Raw genomic sequence first — 23,170 nt, forward strand, 5'->3', positions numbered from 1 at the left:
TGCGGCCGCTCCCTGCGCCTGGTTATTGCCACAAAAGAGCAAGAAGGTTCGCCTGGCTCCCCGCTCCATCGCAGGCTTCAGAGCAGCTAGGGGGCTGCTGGGGGCTTCGGCCATTGTTCCCAGTCCCACCATTCATCAGGGAATCACCCAAATATTCAAGCTAGGCAATGGGGTGCCCGGTGCATCTCTCAGCATTCACAACCCAACAACACTGCCGGAAGACCCCCCAAACCTTCCCCTGTCCGATGCTGGGCTTGGGAGGGACTGCGGGAGCCCCCCTGCACCCGGCTGTTGCTGAAAATGCTTTGAAAGGCTTGTCAAACTCACTCTTCTGGGGTGAGCTTCAGCCTAGCTACGGGGTTGCCGGGGGCTTCAGCAGCCATTCAAGACCCGGGGAGTCAGCAGAGCCATCGACGGTGTTGGTCTCAGCTTCTTAGGGACTGCTGTAGCCCCCCTGCGACCCGCTATTTCAGCCAACGGCCTGCCGAGTTTGCCAGCTCCTTCCTCTGTAACGGTCTTCGGAGTAGCTAGGGGGGTGCTGAGTGCTTTGCTCCCCCCCCCATTCCCAACCCCATAATGCAGCAAAGCGTGATTCTAGCCTTCTACTGCTCAGCGGTGGGCTTTGGAGGGCATGGTTGCTTCCCAGTGCCCAGCGATTGCTGCAAGAGAACTGCGAGGCTTTCCTGGCTCCCTGGTGAGCGTCAGGATGGTTGGGGGGATGCCCGATGCTTCACCAATCCAGCTGAGATCCACCCAACCCTACAGACGTCTTTGGGGAGGCCATGGCTATTGCTGCTAAAGACCTGCAGGGCTTCCCAACTCTGTTCTTCGGGGTGGCCTTCAGGGCTAGCTAGGGGAGATGCCAGGAGCCTTCCTGATCATTCACAACCCTACAATACCATAGGTGGCCCAGCAAGCCCACTGCTGCTCAGAACGTGGTACTGAGGGGACTGTGGTAGCTCCCCAAACCCAGCAGTGGCTGCAAAAGATCTGGAAGGCTTGCTTAGCCCCTAATCCTAAGCAGTCTAGCTACAGGGTTGCCGAGAGCTTTCCTGATCATTCACAACCTCAAAACACTACAGGCACCCCCCGCTCCAAACCAGCGTCCGCTGAGCACTGGGCTCCAAGTGAAGTGGGACAGCTCCCCACCCCCAGCGATTGCCACAAAAAACCTGGAAGGGTGAGCCCAGCTCCCTGCTCCATGGTGGCCATCTGGCCAGGTGCTTTCCCCACCACTTGCAATCATACAACCATGCAGGGAACAACCCAGTCCTTCCCCAGCTCCGCACCGGGCTTCGGAGGGACTGCGGCCTCCCACCGGGCCTCAGCTATTGCGGCAAAAGAGCTGGCCGGCTTGCCTGGCTCCCTGCTGCACAAGGGGCTTCAGGTTAGCTAGGGGTTGCCGGGTGCTTCAGCTTTCATTGACAATGCTACAGTTTGGCAAGGAAGCGTCCAAACCTTCCTTCGTGGAGCACAGGGCTTTGGAGGGATTGCGGGAGCTCCCTGGGTCCCGGCTACAGCTGTGAAAGATCGGCAAAGCTTCCCTAGCTCCCCACTCCACTCCACAGATGTCTTCAGGCTAGCTAGGGAGATACCAGGGGCTTTCCTGACCCTCCCCAGCCCAACAACACTGGGAGCCACCCAAACATTCCGCTGCTGCTCAGCACTGGGCTTCAGGGGGACTCTGGGAACTCCCTGTGCTCGGCTGTCCCCACAAAAGACTGGGAAGGTTTGCCTGGCTCCCCTGCTCCTTAATGGTCTGCGGACTAGCTACAGGGATGCCAGGTGCTTTCTCCCGCACAGAGAGCCGACAAACCCTTCCCCTGCTCAGCACTGGGATTCAGAAGGATTGCGGTAGCTCCTTGTTGTCTAGCTATTGCTGCAAAAGCTCTGCAATGGTTGCCTGGCTCCTGGTCTCATGGTGCCTACCTACAGGAATGCCAGGTGCTTGCTGTATCAGTCACAGCCCTAGAACTCTGCTAGGAGCCCCCCCCCATCTTTCCATGCTCAGCACTGGGCTTCAGAGGGACGGCGGCCCTTCTGTGCACCAGCTGTTGCTGCAAAATAATTGAACGGCATGCCTGGCTCTTTGCTTGGCGGTGGCTGGCTGGCTAGGGGTAGGGTAGCCTACCTTTCAGGAGGGAGCACTGGGCACATGGAGGGAGTGCGGTAACTCCCAGCTATTACTGGGAAAAGACTGTATGGCATGCCTAGCTCCCTCCACCGTAGTGTTTTTCAGGCTAGCTAGGGGGATTATGGGGGCATTTCTGATCATTCACAACAATACAGCCCTGTAGGGAGCCACCCACACCTGGGCTTGAGAAAAATTGTGGTCCCTACCTGTGCTCTAGCTATTGCTGCAAAAGATCTGAAAAGCTCGCCTGGCTTCCTGCTCTGTGATGGGTTTAGGGTAGCTAGAGGGTTGCCAGATACTTTTTTTCTGAATCCCACCGGTCAGCAGGGAACCAAGCCAAGCTGCCGATGCAGTGATCTGGTTTTCAGACAGATTATGGTAGCTCTCTATGCCCCAGCTATCGCTGCAAAAGTCCTGCAAGGCTTTCCTGGCTCCCTGCTCCATAGGTCTTCATGATAGCTAGGGGGATGCCGAGTGCATCTCCCATCATTCACAACACTGGTATTCAGGAGGGTGCTACAGAAACCACCCATTGCTTAGCTTTGGAGACACTCTGTGTTCTGGCTAGTGCTACAAAAGACCTGCAAGGTATTCCTTGTTTGATAGTGATTTTCAGACTAGCTAGGGCAAGGCCAAATATTATCATTGAGTAGGGAACAACCTCAACCGTTCATTGCTCAGAACCAGAGGTCTAGGGGTCTATTCCCCCATGGTTGTTGCTAACATTTGCAAAGTGAGTTGACCTCAACCCAACATAATAGCTGCTGAGAGTGTTGAGAGAAGCCACTGACAGTCAAAATACTATTATCCCTGAAAGAATGGCTAAATAATCAACCGCTATCATTAATCCTCATAATGGCCATCACAAATTCATGAAATAATCATGAAAATTAATTCAATTCAGCAATTAAACATTGAATAAATTGATCTGGATGTAGAAAAGAAAAACGAAACAAACTAAATGGTTATTCAACCAGTTGCAAAACACTCTGTTCCTATGAAAGATCAATTCTGATAATTAAAAAATATCATTTTTTTCCACTTACGGATCTTGATGAAGTAAAATCCAATAATACTAGAGAAGGATGCTTGAAAAAAGTTTAAATTAAAATATATAACTTTAAAAGATAAAAATGGTTTTAACCCCTTTCACAAAGAATGAAGAAAGTGAAGCAAAACATTTGGAGAAATTCCACCCCCTAAATTCAAGTTTAAGAATGGCTTGTTTTGTGAAAAGTAACGATAAAACAACATTGAATTCCACAAATTTCTTACCTCTACTTTCAGAAAAATACAGAAATAATAAAAGACAAAAACTTTACCTGCTTAAATACTGCCCTGGGTAGGATCTCATGCTAAATATTCATAAATGTTATTTAAGATGCACAAAATAAAGTAATATAAGAATCATAGCTATCTTGGTAATTCCCAATACTGAAAAAAATGTTAAAAATACTTTGAGAAACAAATCCACTTTTCTTACCCTCTAAACGCACAATTTTCTAGTTGAAATGGTTGATGTATCACTATAACATAAGAACCAGATTTTTTCTTTAAGAGAAAAAAACATGATAAATTTGGATTTTTTTTAAAAAAGATGGAAAACAAAGATTTTTAAAGGACAGGTGTTATGTTGTTGTTTTCGAAACATTCCTGCTATTTTCAGCCATGCAAAACCACATTAGCTTTTCATAAAGGAACTCATGATCTTAAAATAGACCAAAACCGAGAAATGACTCTGAAGCCACCTGCTTTTTTCAATTCCCCCGAGAGGCCCAAGTTCAGAGACTCCATTTTAGATTTACTGAGAAAAACTGCTTTTAAAAATCTTTGATTAATTGCCACATTGACTCCAGATTTTAATGTCTAATTAATTGGCATAACTGTACCATTGACTTTCCTGTGTTTGATTGATTTGTAAAGGGACACATTCCCCAAATGCTGATTTTAAGACAAGAAACTCCTGGGGCCTTGATTCAGTGGCCATGATTCACCCCTGAACAGATGAACAAATAAAAGGAATACTACGAGCGCATGCAGAATACCTTTCGCCCATCCAAACCAGATCCCTGAAAATCCCTTTCTAAGGTTTTAAACTGGTAATACTGACTGTCATCTAAGAAAAATAGAGTGAAACCTTTCCTTTCAGAACTATAGAACTCTTCCCACAAAAAATTAAAAATTACATAGGCTACCCATAGAACTATCGCACTTGTTAGTGTCCAAACTTTTTTTTGGGGGGGGGGGAGGTGTCCCTCCAATGTGAGGGCAGCAGTTATTAGAAAATTAACTTAAGCACTTGGACGTATCTTAAAGTAGAACATTGCAAAAAGAAAGAGAGATAAAAGAAGAAACCAATTATTAAAAACTGACAGATGGATTCTGGCATGAACTTTTATAGGAAGGAACCTACTTCATCCGACAGATGAAGATTTAAATTTATGAAGTCAGAGTGTGCCCATGAAATTAGTTTATCCATCTGTTAGGTGTCCATGGGCCATTTCCCCTTGACTGCCTAATTTCTCTGATAGGTAGACAGAAAGAATTCCAATAAATGGATCGAAAGACTAAGAGAAATAAACGGAAAGAGAAAATGAATGTCTAGTAGAGTGGAGGCAATACAGAGGATGAATGGATTAAAGAATGAATAAAGGAGAATCATTATGGACAGAGATAGAGAAAGACCTGGCAGATTTTCTGAACTAGCAAGTTTTTCCCATTTTGTTTAGAAGCTCTTTGTCCATTAAAGAAGAGAATAAGGAGCCATCCCGTATTTCATTTTGGGTAACTTCTCCAAAAGCATTATAATTACAAAAGAGAAATCTTATCTCCTCAGTGCAAAATTAGTTTGAATTAGAAGGATAGTAATTTACCTGAAGTCACAGTCACCACGGTCCCCTGGCCCCAGTTGCGAAATCCGTAGTACACACTAATATAATTGCTGGTGATCCTGTACCTAATCTCTAAAATTTCAAAGCACCTTCTATTTTAAAGAAAATAAATGCATTTTCCACCAGTTACTTAACTCCCTTCAAATATGCTTTTCTGGGTCACCCTCATATTTTAGAAGAAGTCTGACAAAGTATTTTCATCCTGGAAAAATGCATTTGTAGACTTTTTATGAAATCTATAGAACAAATAGGACAATATTTTCAAGGAACAGGAAAACCACAGAAACAAAACAGCTCCCAGTTGAAAGAAAGACTAAGAATTATCTAGGTTTCTAGTTTATGAGCTAGATGGGCACATTTAGTTCTTACTGAAGCTCCTAAAGAGCATTCCAGTGGAGCCAAGGACAGTTGTATCGGTCTAACAATAATTATAAAGAAAGTCGTTCCCATTGAGCATATTCCAAAATCTTTTTTTTCCATTTTACCTGTTGTAACGGTGACGAAGGTCCCTTGTCCCCAGTAGTCAAACCAGTCACGCTGGGATGTGTACATAGGGACCCAATACAAAAACCTATCCCACCCAATTAATTTATATGGAGAAACACTGCTGACCCTCAAAGTTTAGACTAGAGTCTAGATTAGAGTCCCAGTAAGAAACTTTAAGACCCCCCAAGTAGCAATGGGAAAGACCAATTTTTCCATAATTACATTTTAATTTAATTTTTAAATTAAAAAAATAAGGGAAACTTTCCATTAGACCCTAACAGGCTTAAAAGGAATTTTAAATTGTACCTGAAGTGACGGTGACCATTGTCCCTTTGCCCCAGTTGTAGAAGTCATCACATTGCCTAAACCCTTTCAACACCACGTGCAAAATCTTAATGTTGGCTATATCTTTCCTTCATAACCCTCCAAGCCTCCAGTTATCTCTCAAATGGTGGTTTTTAGGTCTATGACAATCAGAACATTATGTGGAAACAATTGCTGGGACAGATAAAAAATTAAGGAAAAATTAAGGGGGAAAAATATCCACAACTGATCTTTTTGAGTCATAAGTGAGACTAATGAAACTGTATTTTTAGTTGAGACCAGTCTGATTCATAAAGGCAGTGGATATTCTGGAGTGAACCAACTGAGAAAAGCTGTCCAAGAGGGGCAGTTGGAATTATCATATATATTTGCTGACCCCTAAAAAAAAGCAACAACTCTCCCGGCAAACACAAAAAACTGGCATGAAATTTTACAATGCCCAGCAGGCAGAATCAAACAAGGCGATTGAACTTACCACTGGTTACTGTCACGAACGTCCCTGATCCCCAGTAGTCGAAAGCATAGTTGTCACAATGGTCTAAATTCCCATTTTGGGTGTCTTAAAAATGTCTCCTGTGCTTTGTCCGCTGGAGATCATATCTGCCTGGTGTCCCCTGCCTTCTAAATTATCTCTCAGAGAAACAAGTGTTTTTCCTCCTTTTAATTTTTTTAAAAAATAAAGATTACATTGCCTTTGTCTAACACATGATGTGGATTTTGGGGAGGGGACACTTAAGAAAACCACCTTGTTTAAAAAACTTTTTTTTAAAATAAAACCTGTGAAGAAGACCTGCGAAATTTGCTGAACAAACTGGATATCTGAATTAACGAGAAACACAAATTGGAAAGAGAGAAGAAAAGGTTTACCTGAAGAGACGGTCACCAGGGTCCCTGGGCCCCAATAATCAAAGCGAGCATTGTAATCACATTGATTACTCTGCCACTGATGTGTGAACAAGAAACCACACGCTTATTTCTATAGCACGAGGCCAGAAATCAGGCGATATTAAGAGAATTGAAGAAAATGAGCTCAACTAAAATACGTTTGACTATCTGCGTTATCTGCATTATTTCCCTCATTTATCAGTTGTGTGTCCCCCAAGCACATTTCCAGATGTTGAATGTACTTTGGGGAAGCGGGGAAGTAATCTAAATTTCTCCAATACATACACTGAAACAATAAGATTGTTCTTGCATTCTAATTGCAAACCAATTGGCTTAGCAGTCAGTCCAAGTAATTCCAGTGGAAAGTTACTTCTATGTTAGTTTACTTAAAATCAGAGGATCTTTAGCAAGGATGTGGCTACAAGTGGGATGATTTCTAAAAGCCGGTTCAGTTTAGATTCAAGGTGCAATAGGCTCTTCATTTCAAGAAGTTTAAATTGGCTTCAGATACCCAGTCTTGTGGTCTACACTGCACAGACATAAATTTTGTTCAAGTTAGAGTTTACTGAGATATGGAAACTGATTGTTCAAGAGCTGTGAAGTCTATGACATTTTCGTGTTATCTGCTTTTAAACTATATCCGCAATCTGCGAACCATTTTGGCTGAAATCATAATGGGTGAATATTTTTACGCAGGTGTGATCCAAAGCCAATGACTCTACTGACATAGATTTTGGGTCAAACCTAAGAGTTAAGAACAAACATTTCAAGACAACATTCTACAGGCTGAAATAAGTCCTAAGAATGGTTACCTGTTGTGACTGTCACAAAGGTTCCTTTCCCCCAATAGCCGAAGTAGTAATAGTTGCACATTACACAAGGCACAATTGAGAGCTATGCAAAATCTCACCTAGAACTAATTAATGCATCTGGACATTTACAGTGCAGCAAAAGAGAGGTATATTTTTTTACCTGCCGTGACTGTGACGGCTGTCCCTTGTCCCCAGGCATCAAAGTATCCGTAGTAGCACACTACTCAATTGTCTACTATAAGGTGTACAAATCCCACTTAGAATTAGTTAATGGGTCTAGTTCATTGAACCACCACACACACAAAAAGGTTTTTTACCTGCTGTGACTGTGACGAAGGTCCCTGATCCCCAGTAGTCCAAGTAGCACACTACTTAGTTATCTACTACAATCTGTACAAAATCCTACGTAGGAGTAGCTACTGTTTCTGGTTCTTTAAAGGAGAAGTATTTTTTACCTGTTGTGATGGTGACCAGCGTCCCTTGTCCCCAGTACTCAAAGTAGTTGTAGCACAACACTCATTTGTTTATTGACTGGTGTACAAAATCCTATTTTATTAATGGATCTAGCCCAATGTGATAGTACAACCAGATATCACTGATATAAGGATTTTTTTTTAAACTGCTGAGACCAAAACTTGGGTTCCTTGCCCCCAGTCATTAAAGTAAATTATGCAGCAACAATGATTAATACCCTTCTACTGAGTAATCTTAAGCCATTATTCCCTTGAGTTTTTGAACTCATAAAGTCTGAGATCAGATACTTTGGGCACTTAAAAAAGTAAATATTACAAAAATATTTATGGCAGCAGCTTAACCACTAACAGATTTATTAGCAGGCAGGTTCCATGGAACCTGCCATAAGAAATCTGTTAGTCTTCGAGATGCCACAAAGCTCTTTTTAATTTTGTTATGTCACATTTACAAGTCTACTCTTCTGGAGACTAAAAGAGGGCTGCAAGAGTCCAGAAAAGAACAGCAGAATCCACCCCACCCAGCAAACTGGACTTTTGAATAAAAAAAATACTGTTTCAAGCAAACCTTTTACAGTCTAACTAATGAAATATGCATTTTTTTTTTACCTGATGTGACGGTCACTGAGGTGCCTTGACCCCAGTAGTCGAATGCCCAGTAATCACAATGGTTGATTCTCTTTTCACTATCATGCAAAAAACTGCCTGGTTACTTTTGTAGGGAATTGGGCAGTTTTTGGCAAGAAATAAATGCCTGTGTTCTATGGCTGGAATTAAAACCACAGGTAAGGGCAGCTTTCAGAGGACTTATTCATAAGTCAGAGTCTTTAGACTTGGGCCCGATATTTCCAGCTTTGAAAGAACCCCCATGACATATTTGATTCACTGTTTCTTTGTGATTTGCTTCATTAAAATTCAAAGGTCCTGGGCAAGTTAAATAATGATCCTCAGCTCAGCTTGGTACGGCCCTGTTGGTGTTAATAGGACTTCTCTAATTCAAACTAGTTGTGAATGGCAGAGTTAGGACCCCCCAGAATGAGTTGCTATCCTTTGAAAAGTGGCGTTATCCCTAAAACACAGGAAATCTACCCACAGGCTCTTGATTTTTCTAACCCTCAAGATTGTAGAAAGGGACTATAGAAGACCCACTTTCCGAATTATGGAACAAGGAATTAAAAAAAAAAATCATACATGCTAGGTTAATCTGCAACAAACAGCATTTGAAGAATAAAAATAATTACCTGGTGAGACGGTCACCGGGGTGCCTTTCCCCCAATAGTCGAAGTACCAGTTGCACAGAGATGCTTCTAACTAGGAATCTGGCACAAAACCTCTGTGCTGCTTAGACATTTTGGACACATAGTATTGCTCCGGCGAAGAAATTAATTCCCTACAGTCTGGTTCCAAAACCATCTCTCTGATCTCTTTCTAGATTTCCCGGCCCGAACCAAACTCATTTAGAAAAGATGAAATTTCTCCCCTGTGCAGAAATCTTGAAAACGTTTTCATTCTTTTTTTTTTTGCTGTAATAAATGGCACAACACTGCCCTCTTTCTAATCCACTTTTTGTCCCTATTACTTTGCGTTTTTCAGTTTTCCAATATCCCTTTATAGACCCTCAAGTGCTACTTCAGAGTGGGTTTCGCCAGTTTCGTTGGCGAGATAAACGTTCGGCGGAAAATCCCACCTTAAACATTGTGCCAATAACTTTGAACGTGTTCTCCCACGGACGGGTCATCCTTGGTATGGTTCTGTACAAAGGGACATTGGAAGCAGACTTCACACAGCTCCTCCCAAAGCAGCCCCAACAATTATATTTCAAACAGTTTGTGATGAAGCCAAAGTGGGCCAAGATTAAATGAATTAGATTAGAAAGAATCCTTACCTGATGTCACAGTCACTGAGGTTCCTGGACCCCAGAAATCAAACGGATAGCACACTGGAATAATTCCAGATTGCCTTTGCACAAAAAGCTCTGTACTCCATTACAGGAGGTTTCGAACTCAAGCCGTAAAAAGTCAAAACAGGGTAGGATCAAGTTTTCGGGCTATAGCAAACACTTTTCTATTGGCTTCACTGATTTAATGGACAGAGTCTTTGACTGCAAACTTTGTCCCCCCCCCTCCGTTCCTTTACTTTAAAAGGAAACACCTGTATATTTTACCACAGTCTATCTGTAAACTACCTTAGAGGTTCTTTGCCATACAGATTCTAACGGTGTTATCTCTCTTATGGAAAATACAGATTTAAAAATAAGGTTTAATCCAATTTGTCCTATCTCAGTGTGTCTATTGTTCCAGTGGAGCTGAACGACACCGACAACATAGGGGGAAAAAAGACCGGGAACAGATTTTTTACACCTCAAACTTTACATTTGAAAAGAATGACCACCATTTGGCAACTTTACAGGGCCAGTTTTAAAGCAAAGGCTCACGTTTCAGTGTTGTGACTGCCAATTGGAAGGAAAATACCCCAGATGGTAAACCCATAAAACCCCTCTTCAGAAAATGTCCTTTATAATTTGTACTAATATCACTGGGATCAAAGGGCAGACAGGTCTTACCTGATGTGACAGTGACGAGGGTGCCTTGGCCCCAGTAACCAAAAGCATCCCCGTAGTAACACAGTCACACCTGGCCGAAATGGCTCTGTTCAAATACTCAAGGAAGAACCCAACCCAAGAACGTCAAGAGCTGTACATCTGTGGTGGAAATAAGGACTGGACATTTACCTGAGGTGACGGTGACCAAGGTGCCTTGTCCCCAGTACTCGAAAGCTGCCCAGCTGTAACACAGTCACCTAATTTCTAAGCCCCTCAGTTCAAATAGTCATGGGAGACAGTCGAGAAGGGTACATTTTATGCTAGAAATAAGAACTAGATGGAGGATGAGATATTTACCTGAGGTGACGGTGACCATGGTCCCCTGTCCCCAGTACTTGAAAGTTTCCCAGCTGTAACACAGTCACCTAATTTCTAAGCTCCTCAGTTCAGATAGTCGTGGGAGAACCCAACCCAAGAAAGTCAAGAAGGGTACATTTTGTGCTAGAAATAAGAACTCAAGGGAGGATGAGATGTTTACCTGAGGTGACGGTGACCATGGTCCCTTGTCCCCAGTAATCGAATGCATCCCAGCCATAACACAGTCACTTAATAACCAAGCTGCTCATTTCAAATACCTAACCAAGAATCCACCTCCCACACCCAACCACTGCAGAATGGACATCAGAAATGAGGATTCGGTTGCGATTTAGATATTTGCCTGATGTGACAACAACCAGCAATCAGACGCTGGCCAGTAACACAGCAAATCTCCTTCCAATTGATTCTGCCCAAAGTTACCCACTACTGCTGTGATCCCTGGAGTCGATTTGAGGCCCTGTTCAGATCAAGGGGTCCCTAGGACTTTCCCAAGGCACTAGAAAGCGTCCCAAAGTTACAGATCAATATTCCTTGTCCAATACAATTGCTAAAATCAATTGGAGTCGTCATTCAGAGCAGGCCGGACAAATGGGTGAACTAAAGAAACCAATGAGGGAGGCACAAATAAACCACAATAGAAAAGCAGGGGAAGGTTCCTAGTGATTTCTCCATGGAAACCCTCTCCTCCTCCTCCAATTGTTGTAAGAGAAACAGAAGGGAAGAAATGCTTACCTGAAGTCACTGTGACCGAGGTGCCTGAGCCCCAATAATCCCAAGCATAGCCGTAGTAGCACAGTTGTATCCGCCCTAATTGGAACTCTACAAATACTTTGTTGTCTGGAGTTTGACTTCATAGAGGAACGTCATCCCCATAGAGAGGGAGACACGAAAACTGTCCCCCGTGCATACGGAATTGGAACTGTCAGTTACTTAGGCTGACTCTTAAGTCTCCAAAACAGACTCAATGACATCTTTGATGTAATGTTTGCTCAGGTCTCTGTCTAAGGAAGACTCATAATCTTTTTGGCCAATGGAATTTGATCCACGAAAACGTATTTGTTGCTGTTTATTCTCAGGAAAGAAGCTAAGTCCACGTTTTTTGGGGCTGCCCTCCTGAAGTTAGTATTGAGGAGGGCAGCAGATTAAGAGTCAGCTGTTAGGACAGACTGCAATTAAGGTGCGGGTTTTTCCCCCACCTGTCCTCAAGAAATTGGGTTTAAGGAAAGATTTCAATAACCTCAAAGAAGGAAAATAGAGTACTTTACCTGATGTGACTGTTACGAGGGTCCCTTTCCCCCAGTACTGTAGATAGCACAATGCATGACTTCCTTCTGATAGCCATGCAAAATCCTAATTAAAACGACCTTATGGATCTACCGTCCAAATAGGTCAAAAAACAAACAAACACCCCGTTCTTTGAGCTATGTCAAGAGTCCATTTATCAAGCAGTCACTGATGATTGTACCACTTTAATTAATCCCCTTCAGTTTTAAGCTATCTGAAATGTAATCTTCTTGCAAGGAGAAGATATCACATGGAAGCTCCATTTGCCAACTCGATCGTGAGGAGCTTCCTCTCAAGTAGGGTTCAATATTAAGCGTGTTTACCGAGACGCCATTCCCGTCTTATTCATTGAGGCTGACTCCTGGTAAACGTCCCAAGGCGTGCAGCCTTAAGTTCTACTTGAAGTCACCCAGCCGTGACCTAGATCTAGGGATAGCCAGAAGTAATCCAGGGCTGAGCTCTTCTGTAAACTGAACAGTTTTGTGGAAGAGAGAATTTTGGCTAAATGGCCTCACCTATCAAAAGTACAGTAGCCCTGTCCTGGATTTTGCGAAGCCACCCTCGTTTTGAGAATTTCAGCCTGTATCAGGTAGCAACTGAGGACTGACTCAATTTCTCTGAATTTTATAAGGTCCTTAAAACAGACGCAGAGTATGGAATTAAAAAGAATGTGTTAAAAACTGGGAATCGCTTACCTGAGGTTACGGTCACCACGGTTCCTTTTCCCCAGTAGTAGAAATCCCCATAGCACAGTAGTGCGTCTCTCAGTCCAAGCCCAACCTTTACTGCAACCTACAAGTGAGCTGTCCCCATTCCTCTAAGGCTCCCCCATATTCCATTTAGTTAACTTCCCCAGCTATACAGAAGACGCAAGCAGCCTCTTTTGGGTTCGCCAAACTGACTTCTCCCACAGTTATCTGCTTGGAACGGGGAAAACATCCCAATATGCGATTTCTAAATATTAGGAAACATTGCCGGGACTTACCTGTGGTCACAGTCACTGTCGCCCCTTGGCCCCAGTGATAGAGGGCATCCCAGTAGCACATTGTAGGTTTTGAATAAACCTCTTCATCAAAAACAGGGCCTATGCCGCGTTGCATCTAAATGACCATTACCCAAGCGTGTTGTATGAAGAGGCCTTGGGTTGCAGAGATGGAACTAACTGACACGGGATGTGTCATTGATAGCTACTAGCTTAGATTAACTTAAAGAGGACTAGCCAAATTCGCACCCTGACCTGGGCGGCCCAGGCTATCCTGATGTCAACCAGATCTTGGAAGCTAAGCAAGGTGGGTGGTCGTCAAGAACTGGTGCACCTTGGAAGGAGAATGGCCAACAACCTCTTGTCTTGAAAACCCTGCAGGCTTGTCTTAAGGCAGTGGTACTCGGCCTGGGGGTCAGGACCCCTTTGAGGATCGAACGACCCTTTCACAGGAGTCATGGCAGGGCAAGCAGCTTGGGTGTTGCTGCCCCTCCTGAAGGCTCCTGCCAATTTATATACAATTTATTATATACAATTATGAACAATGGATCTTCACACCATTGGTCATTTTAGGTTTAATTTCTGAGAAAAAACCCTTGCCTAATTTTATGGTTGGGGGTCACCACAACATGAGGAACTGTATTGAAAGGTCGTGGCATTAAGAAGGTTGAGAACCACTGTCTTAAGGGGTAACTTGATGGCATTTCCTCAGTTTCTCAGTGGCCATTGGTGACGATACTTACCTGAAACCTTCATCTTCCAAGTATACCTCTGAAGACCAGTTTAGTGGAGGGCATCATCATGAGAGGGCTACATTGCTTAAGGGGTTTCCTAGAAGCGTAGAGTTGTCCACTGTGGGAAACAAGATGGTCTAATTCAGGAAAGCTTTCAGTATGTTTTTATATTCCTAACTGAAGTGTTCTTTATCCTGATGAAAATATTGGGATAAAAAGATACACAATTGGGTCTGGAGAGCAGATACAAACCGGGGTACAAAGAATGGCCCTTCCTCTTCCTCTTCTCTGAAAGGACTGCTCTGCAAGAACGGTTCTAACAGGACTGTGACTAGCCCAAGGTCACCCAGCTGGCTGCATGTGGAAGAGCGGGGATTCCAACCTGGTGCTCTGGACTAGAAGCCGCTGCTCTTAACCACAAGACCAGGGGTAGTCAAACTGCGGCCCTCCAGATGTCCATGGACTACAATTCCCAGAAGCCCCTGCCAGCAAATGCACAAGACCAAGCTACAACAGTGCTTCTCCATTTTGTGTTGGGGCTTCTTAAATGCGGTTCGTTTGCAGCTGACGGAGCGAATCTGACCATTTCCTGAACTTTGACTCCAAAGGCTTATTTTTTGTATGGGGTTGTATCACTGTGCTGCCCCCATACACGATGAATGAAAGTCTGACAAAAACCGCATTTCCTCACGACTTGTGGAAGCTGCTGGGAGCCAGCCCCAAATGGGTGTTGAGGTCCTTGCTGTGTGCACATCTGTGAGGGTGTCTGGAACAGCTTGGGCCAGCATGGTACATTCCATGACATTACAGTGTCCGTTTATATAGTGTGGTGACCATCAGGCATGATTTCCAGTTATGGGCTGCTCTTTGAGGCTTTTTCCCCAGTGCTGAACTACCAAGTATTTGTAGGATGGCTTATCCGTGGTTTTCCCCAGTCAGCTCCCATGAAACTATGATCTTGGCATCCCCTGAGGTTTCTGTTGGGCTCTATGCAGGGGTGGTCAAAATGTGGCTCTCCAGATGTTCATGAGCTACAATTCCTATGAGCCCCTGCCAGCCCAGGGGGTGGATTGTCAGAGCTCTGCATTCTGGCAGGGGTTCATGGGAACTGTAGCTCATGGGCATCTGGAGAGCCACATTTTGGCCACCCCTGTGTAGAGCCCAACAGAAACTTCAGGGGATGCCAAGATCATATGAAAAAGCAGGGCGAGAATTCCGCCTGGAAGTTCTTGCTTTCCTCTTGGAAATATGGGCCCATGTGCAGAATTTGCCATGGCAGGCTAATGCAAGGAGCCTGATAGGATTGCTAACTCTGTGATGGCAAAAATCTGGAGAGTTTTGGGGTAGAACCCACGGGAATTGGGGATGGAAGGTCATGCGACATGTTCCTTGGGGAAGGCCAGCCTAGAAATATGAACAATAAATAAATAAACAATAAATACAGCCCACCTACTGTAAGTGGCCATTTTTGCCAGGGGAACTCAACTGTTGTCAGAAGAGGAGATGTCATTCCAGGGGATCCCCAGGTCCCACTGATAGAGCTGTTCTCACAGAGCAGTTCTGTCAAAGCTCTCTCAGCCTCATCTACCTCACAAGGTGCCTGGGGGGGTGGAGAGGATGGGATGGCGATTGTCAGCCATCTTGAGACTCCTTCAGGGAGTGAAAAGCTGGGTATAAAAACCAACTCTTCTCTGAGAAACACCACTATGAGTAATAGACCAATCAGGGAGGGAACAGCTTGGCTAACTCTCATCATCCCTAGGAAACATCTGGCCAACTCTTTTAGCTCATTAAAGAAATGGATGAATTAAACATGACCACAAAGCAGACCTGGAGGCTGATATGAAATTAAAGTCCTAGAGCTAGATTTGGACATGCCCCTCTCTGAACATGATTTAGGATTGCTAGCTCTTGAGTTGAGAAATTCCTGGAGATGTGGGGGCTTAGCCAGAGTTTGGGGGGGGGGGAAGAACAAGAGCACCCAGAAGGCTTCAAGTTGCTGATGGAGTTTAAACATGCACAGAGAATTGACGAACGAAGCTGCTTGACAAGAGTAAAATAGTTTTATTTAGAAGAGAAACAAACTTTGTAGAGAGGAGAGAGACAGGCCTAACTAACTGTCTAACTGTTCTGTTGTCTTCATTCAGCCTGTTCTGGAGGCAACCAGGGAGGAAGTGTGCTCAGAGGAACAGGAAGTCTCCAAAGAGCCAATCAAGATTCTGGAGGAGAGCATTTGAAAAATTCCAGAAAGTTCCTATGCTAAATACACATCTCCTCCAATGCCCCCTGCAGGATATTCTTTTTATGCTGTTGATGTGGCAGGATTTGGTCTGCCACACAGAAAACGTATCCACCAATGACAATTTGAGGACACCCAATTTGTCTTGACTCGCCTAAAGAAGCAGTTTTTGTGCTGAGTCGTAACACTGTGGTTGCTATATCTTCACAGTGGTTTCTTCTAGTAGTAAAACCTTCATGAGCACAGGAGGCAGAGAAACATCTCGGAGACATTGCGGGAGAATATCCGGAATCACGCAATCCTTTTTGATGGCTTTTGCCATCGGCGACGCGTTATTTAGATCTAAGAAAATTGTTCCTGCATATGGTTCCGTGTTGTTGCTCCAGTTTACAGCATACGTGGAGGTGGGCACTGGATCCAGGAACAAGAATTTAGCGCCCTGAAAAATCTTACATGGTTTGAAAAGGGGGATTTTTCTAGATTTTATGGGTTGGATCTGGGATTGCTCAGCAAGAAGAAGACAACAAAGCATTTATTTATTTATTTATTTATCCAGTTTGTATGTTGTCCTTCCTCAGGGGCTACACCATTTATAATAACGGAGTGAAACATTTTCACATTAAAGATTTTATACCCCACTTTTTCACATTAAAGTTTTTCTACTCTGATTTTTGCTACCCAAAGTAATCGCAAAGCAGTTTACAATCACCTTTCCTTCCTCTCCCCACAACACCCTGTGAGGTAGGTGGGAGAACTACTCTATGATAGCAGCTGTGCCGGAACCATGGCTGCATGTGGAAGAGTGGAGAATCAAACCCAGCTCTCCAGATTAGAGGCTGCTACTCTTTACCAGTATACTGGCCTGGCAATTTAGGGGAAATTACTGACAGCAGGGGCTCTAGCAGTTGATAGAATGATGTTGCTGTTGACTAATGTCATTTCCTGTGTGGATGGATGTGATCTCATCACCTCACTAGGGGACATTGTGGGCATTCTGGCATTTGAGAAGAACTCTATGATTTAACCATAAAGCTTTGTCCAAATGCCAATATGTCCCTGGCAATATCTTCGCATCACTTCTGGGGTCATGGGGAGTGATGTCAGAGAGTCAGGACACAGCTAATACAACCCCCCCCCCCTGTTTCCCATCATTTCCCCTCCACCTGCCAGCAAAATGGCAGCAGGGAAGCTCCCGCTGGGGGTGATGGAATGGCAGTCCTGGTTGGATCCAAGGGGCACTTTTGATCACTCAAAAAGGCTCTACTGATGATCCTGGGAACTTCCTGAGCAAAAGCCTATGGGAAAAGCGGAGAACCAGACATAGCTGACTGGATCCAACCTTAGAGCTGGAAAAATAAATTGAGAAGAGTATGGTCAGTGCGTGATAAAAGTTCAAGGTTAGCCAGATTGCTTGATTGTGATTGAAAACCAGTAACTTAGAAGTGAGCAAAAATGTCTGAAATAAAGTAATGCAAGAGGTGGCTGTCCCATAGCTCCAGTCAGTTCATAACCTTCTCTTGGTGGACTAACTTTCTGGGTCTGCAGCACGGAGGCAAAAGACACCAGGAAGTGCAATCTCTCTGGGGATCATTTCCAGTTTCCATCTTTCATGCTTGGTTCAGCTTGCTTCTTAGAAACTACAGGGGAAAGTCCTCCTCCCACTGCCCCACACCCATCCCCCATCCCTTTCTTTATTTTTATCTTCTCATCTCATCTGTGCAACCAACATCCTTGGGCTCAAACTGTTGGAGGAAACCGAAATAGAGCCGGCTTCCTATGGAAGATTGATTTGGAATGCTCTGAGACAGCCGTGAGATGCTTTTTAAAAATCCACCAGCATGGTCTTCTAAAGGATCCTGGATAGCGGGCTGGTGTTGCTTATCTTGAGATTTTTATGACATTCAGGACAGGTGCAAGATGTTTGAAGAGGAAGACCTGTGAAAAAGAGGAAAGAGCTGGGTTGATTCAGCAAGCAGAAGGAATCATATATTGTGTGCATGTTTAGGTAGTTAGATACTTATAGATGAGCAGCCCAAATTGCCTAAGTTCATTGCAGCTTGGAAGCAGGGTCAACATGGCTAGTTCTTGGGAGAAGACCACCAAGGAAGACTAGTCTACTCATCTCTTGCCTTGGTAACCCTCTCCATCAGGGGTAGTCAACCTGTGGTCCTCCAGATGTTCATGGACTCCAATTCCCATGCCAGCAAATGCTGATAGGGGCTCATGGGAATTGTAGTCCATGAACATCTGGAGGACCACAGGTTGACTACCTGTGCTCTCCATGATTCCATGACTCCACAGGATTTTCATGGGCTGTGACTATGACCTTGAAGGCTCATCATTCATCTGTGGATCCATTACTGAAGAATTGGGATGTGTGTGTGTGTCCATCACTGAGAGACAGAAGAAAGGTTTATCATTTTTTCCAGTCAAAGAGGGGCTGCTACCGTCCTTGAGAGTCATCTACTTGACCTTCGCTGTGAAGGGTGAGTCGAGACAGCTTTCTCTTTCAGTATCTTGAAGCCCTTGAGGCTGGGATGATGATAATTTTGAGCATGGAATGAAAAACAAACTTGGGGGGTGGGGAGTTTTGAAGGTTCTGCTCACAATTTTGGCTTCCTCTAGCTTGTTGACTCCCAATCCACATGCCATGGATGGCCCAAACTTTCAGAGTGTGAGGTTTTTGTCAGTCAACATGTCCATCAGAGAAAGGCTGTGAATATCACTTTGATAGTCAACAACTTACGGCTTTCCAAACGGGTCATGGAAACCGGGTCATAGCGGACTGGGTGTAGTGTCCCTTGTCTTGGCTTTCTCTAGCTTGTTGACTTCCAATCCGCATGTCATGGATGGTCTGAACTTTCAGAGTGTGAGGTTTTTGTCAGTCAACATGTCCATCAGAGAAAGGCTGTGAATATCACTTTGATAGTCAACAACTTACGGCTTTCCAAACGGGTCATGGAAACCGGGTCATAGCGGACTGGGTGTAGTGTCCCTTGTCTTGGCTTTCTCTAGCTTGTTGACTTCCAATCCGCATGTCATGGATGGTCTGAACTTTGCTCTTAGTATCTGTACGCCTGGAAATCACTGTGCCCCCCCGTAGTTTCCACACTGATACAAACCCTATCAATAACTACTATTATGGGAGCCAGGATGAAAATGGAGTCTATATTGAAGAATATAGAGATGGAGAGACAGAGATTGTTCAGTGCATGTAAAGTCTAATATTGCTTGTGACTGAGGTGACCTTTCTTCCAGAACATGGACTTGTTTTATAAAGCTATAAAGTACATTGCTGTTGCACTGGTTACACAGTGATGTCTTCCCATACAAGAACTATGTGGGAGGTGAAGATGAATGGGAGTCCTCAAAGCCTGGAGTCCCAGAAGAAATACTTGAGGGTCAGATTGTTCATTACACTTATTTTGTAATTTTTAAAAAATGTTTCACTTTTTCTGTAACTGGTGCTCAAGACAACTTTTATTCTTCCCTTTGCCCTCACAACAACTGTGTGGGGTAAGTCAGGAGGGGGAAGAGGTGGTACAGAAATACTCTAAGTGAAACCAATAAGGTCATCTAGTGAGCTTCCCTAGCTACACCGGCTCAAATGTCCATGAATAGTCTATGAACGTTTCATTTCCTGGAGAGGATCAAAAGGAAGACATCAGAGTGAACATTCTCGATGACCTCTTGACAATATGGCGCCCCTCAACAGATGAAAATTTTGTGACCTCTGAATGATTTTTTTTGAGCCATGATTTGTTGCGTTGGTTTCATGCAACTGTTCACAAAAACCACAGAGATAGATTCAGGTGTTGGTCTGTAGCAACAGGAAAAGGTTTGAGTCCGGTAGCATCTTTGAGGCCAACAAAGTTTTATCCAAGGTATAAGCTTTTGTGTGGTATCTGAAGAAATGTGCATGCATATGAAAACTTGTATCTTAAATAAAAATTTGTTGGTCTTAAAGGTACACTTGGACTCAAACTTTGAACATTATGGAGTTTGCTCATCCTCCCAAATAGAAAGAGAGAGAGAGAATAGAAGGGATTTAGCTTCCAGGACCTTATGAAACCATTGACCATCTAGGTTCATCCTTCTCCATTCATTCATTCATTCAGTTTTACTTATTCAATGAAATATCCTTCCTGCATATACAAGACTGACCCAGAGATCTGTCTATGTGATGGCGTTTCTAGGTCTCACTCATGTGTGGTCTTTACAATCGCCACTAGAGCCCTATCCAAATTTGGGAGAATATCAGGAATAGCTTTCAGTGCAGCCATTGAGCCAGCTGTCCACGGTCAACCAGAGCATGTTTTTGGTGGAGCATCCATCACTGTGGTAGCTCCCGCTATAATAAGTAGGCACTGTGATACATGGCTTGACAAATATGGAGGATTCAGGAATGTTGTTTAGAGATACACGGCAGGATATCTCACCTGACTTTGGCCCATGGTCACTGAAATGTCAGAGATTTCCTATTCTCTGCTAGGATTTTATGGTGGTCATCCTGGGATTATTGCTTCTGGAGAAGGAAAAGCCAGCTAGTAGAGCTTTTAATGACCTGGTTGGTTGGTGATAGTTGAACGTTGCCTAGAGGTTGCTTGGGATCTCAGAGTTTGTTGCCAATCACAGTTTTTGACGGAGAATCCTTCATTGTGGTAGCTTCCATAACTGTATCCACCATGATACGTGGCTTGACAAATATTGCTTTTCAAATATATCTGACAGTAGAATCACTGTCCTCCAGGTGGGCCGGGTGATCTCCCAGAATTACCACTGATCTCCAGAGAAGAAAATGGCCACTTTGGAGAATGGGCTAGATGGCACTATACTGAGGCCCCTTTCTCCCCAAATCACTGCCCTCCCTCAACCTCTCTAAGCATCCAGAGTTGGCAACCTAACCCATCCAGAACCGGGCCTGTGAAACTCCATATGTCAGAGATCCGCACCTCTCAGAATTCTAGAAGGTGATGAAGGAACCGTTTACCCTATAGCAGGGCTCATCTGGCCAGTGTGGCCTCTTCTGTCTTGCATGGTTGGTGCCCGTTTAATGTAGCCCACTGAAAAGTCCTGTCTTCAAGGCAGCAAGAGACAGATTTAGCCTGGCCCCTGGATCAGAACCAGTTTTTGACAGACTGTAAATCATTGTGGTAGCTCCCACCGTAATATGCACCATGATACATAGCTTAACAAATACAAAACATTTGAGAAGACCATTTACCTCCATGAGGCAGGAGGGCATCTACTCTGACTGTAGCCTACACAGTGCCCCAGGCAGAAGATAATGGCAATTCCTAGACAGAACTGAGAAAGGCAGTGATGAAACCATCTACTCCAGGGTGAGTCTAGTCAAACCAGTTTTGCTTCTTCTGACTCGAGCGGTTAGCGATCGCTGAATGGAGCATATTCTCCTGAGTGATCCTAGTAAAGCCACAGTTGTAAAACGCACTCTGATCATGCCGACAAGCAAACACCATAATGCTGCAAGCAGGCACATGAGCATTCATTCAGACTATTTTTAAATAGCCTCCGGTATCACTCTACCAACATAATGCTGTGCTACTTCTTATCACAGAATTTCTGAAAGTTTGTTAAGGTTGCCAGCAGACAAGCAGTGGGAATCGAGGGACGACAAGGACATGCTGGTGGATGCCGGTGGTGATGTGATGTTCCATTTTAGGGGAAACCCAGAAGTGACATCACACCTCTGTAGGGATTTCAGAATCTCTATGGTAAAACCATAGAGTTTCTGGAAATTCCTAGAGAGGATGGATGCCACTTCCGGAAAAACCTGGATGTGATACCATCGCTAATGTCATTTTCTTCCTGCCATTCTTCTTCTGCTGTCCGTAGGTGCCATGGCAGGAAACAGGACCAGGGGGTCCTAGCATCCCTGTTGATCTTTCTACCTTTTTGATATACTTCATTTCACTGTGGTAATTCCAGTCGGCACCGTGATATATAGTTGTCTAAAATCCCCAGGTCTGGCTGAGCAGTGGTGAGACGGCCCCTTTCTCAAGCTGCTTTCTCACAGAGTAATGAAGGTTTGCCTTCAGTTTCCATAAATGATCGCTTTTGACTGAGCTCCTGCTTTACTCACTTGGAATATGAATGAATTCCACGGGAAGTGCCTGTGAGTTGGTGCTAGGGGGGCATGTTTTGCATGCACAAAATCCCAGGTTAAAAGAACGTCACTTTGAGCAGCAGGTGCTGAGTCAGACGGCTGAGCTGTGTCCACAAAATGACCATGTGGGTAAAGTGCAGGGCTCTCTTAACGCATGGGCCCTCTGGACAGTTGCCCGGGCCCCTCACAATAAAGGGGTCCCCATGCTGATCTAGATATGTATTGATGCTTTGTGATATGTGAATGGACACGCTGTTTATTTAGGATCATCTTATAAAGCAAATCTGTCCAAACGTTTTGTGTCGGCTGATCTTTGCTGTTCTAGTCAGATGGCTTTTTACTGTTTTTATCCGTATTTGATATTTGATGGTCTGTGACCGTAATAACAATTCACTTCCTGGGCTCTTCGGTCTTTGCCATAGGAGGGAACCAACTGGCAACAGTTCTCCCTCCCTTTGCTCGGATTTAATTTGTGAAGTTTGAATTATTCCTTGTAAGCTGCCATAAGTCAAGAAGAGTAACAGGGTAGAAATGCTGAAATAAACACATTTTTCAAAAGCGGTTTAGTGAAGTTCCCCCAGTTCCCATTTATCAAGCTCAAGTTACGATCGAACTTAGCTCAGTTTTGTTTTGAGAAACTAGAAAGTGTCATGTCTTCCGCTGCCCCATTGGCCAGCCAGCCAATGTTCTCTTTCAATATTTCCTGCTTCTCATCTCATTTGCCCCAACTCATCCCAGGGGTCTTTAGCAGCTTCCTGCTTAAACTGTGGGAGGAAACAGAGCTAAAATAGATTTCCTGTCTAGGATTAATCTTGAATACCTTGGTGCCTTGCTTGGAGGCTTTCCTTTGAGCTTAGCTGGCACTGTGTATTCGGAGATGCT

The 23,170-nt window shown here is 44.1% G+C and overlaps 1 protein-coding gene across 1 annotated transcript in view; it reads right to left on the reverse strand.

Moving 5' to 3' along the window:
- LOC143826517 (uncharacterized) overlaps window positions 1–23,170 on the reverse strand; it is an 89,026-nt gene that overhangs the window by 53,895 nt on the left and 11,961 nt on the right. Inside the window, exons 7-8 of the mRNA XM_077315352.1 lie at window positions 20,503–20,527; window positions 6,311–6,359 (exon numbers count right to left, since the gene is read on the reverse strand). Of these exons, the coding sequence (XP_077171467.1) occupies window positions 6,311–6,359; window positions 20,503–20,527 (74 nt within the window). The remainder of the gene's footprint in view (window positions 1–6,310; window positions 6,360–20,502; window positions 20,528–23,170) is intronic.

This window comes from Paroedura picta, chromosome 16, assembly GCF_049243985.1.
Source record: "Paroedura picta isolate Pp20150507F chromosome 16, Ppicta_v3.0, whole genome shotgun sequence".
Classification (NCBI taxonomy): Eukaryota; Metazoa; Chordata; class Lepidosauria; order Squamata; family Gekkonidae; genus Paroedura; species Paroedura picta.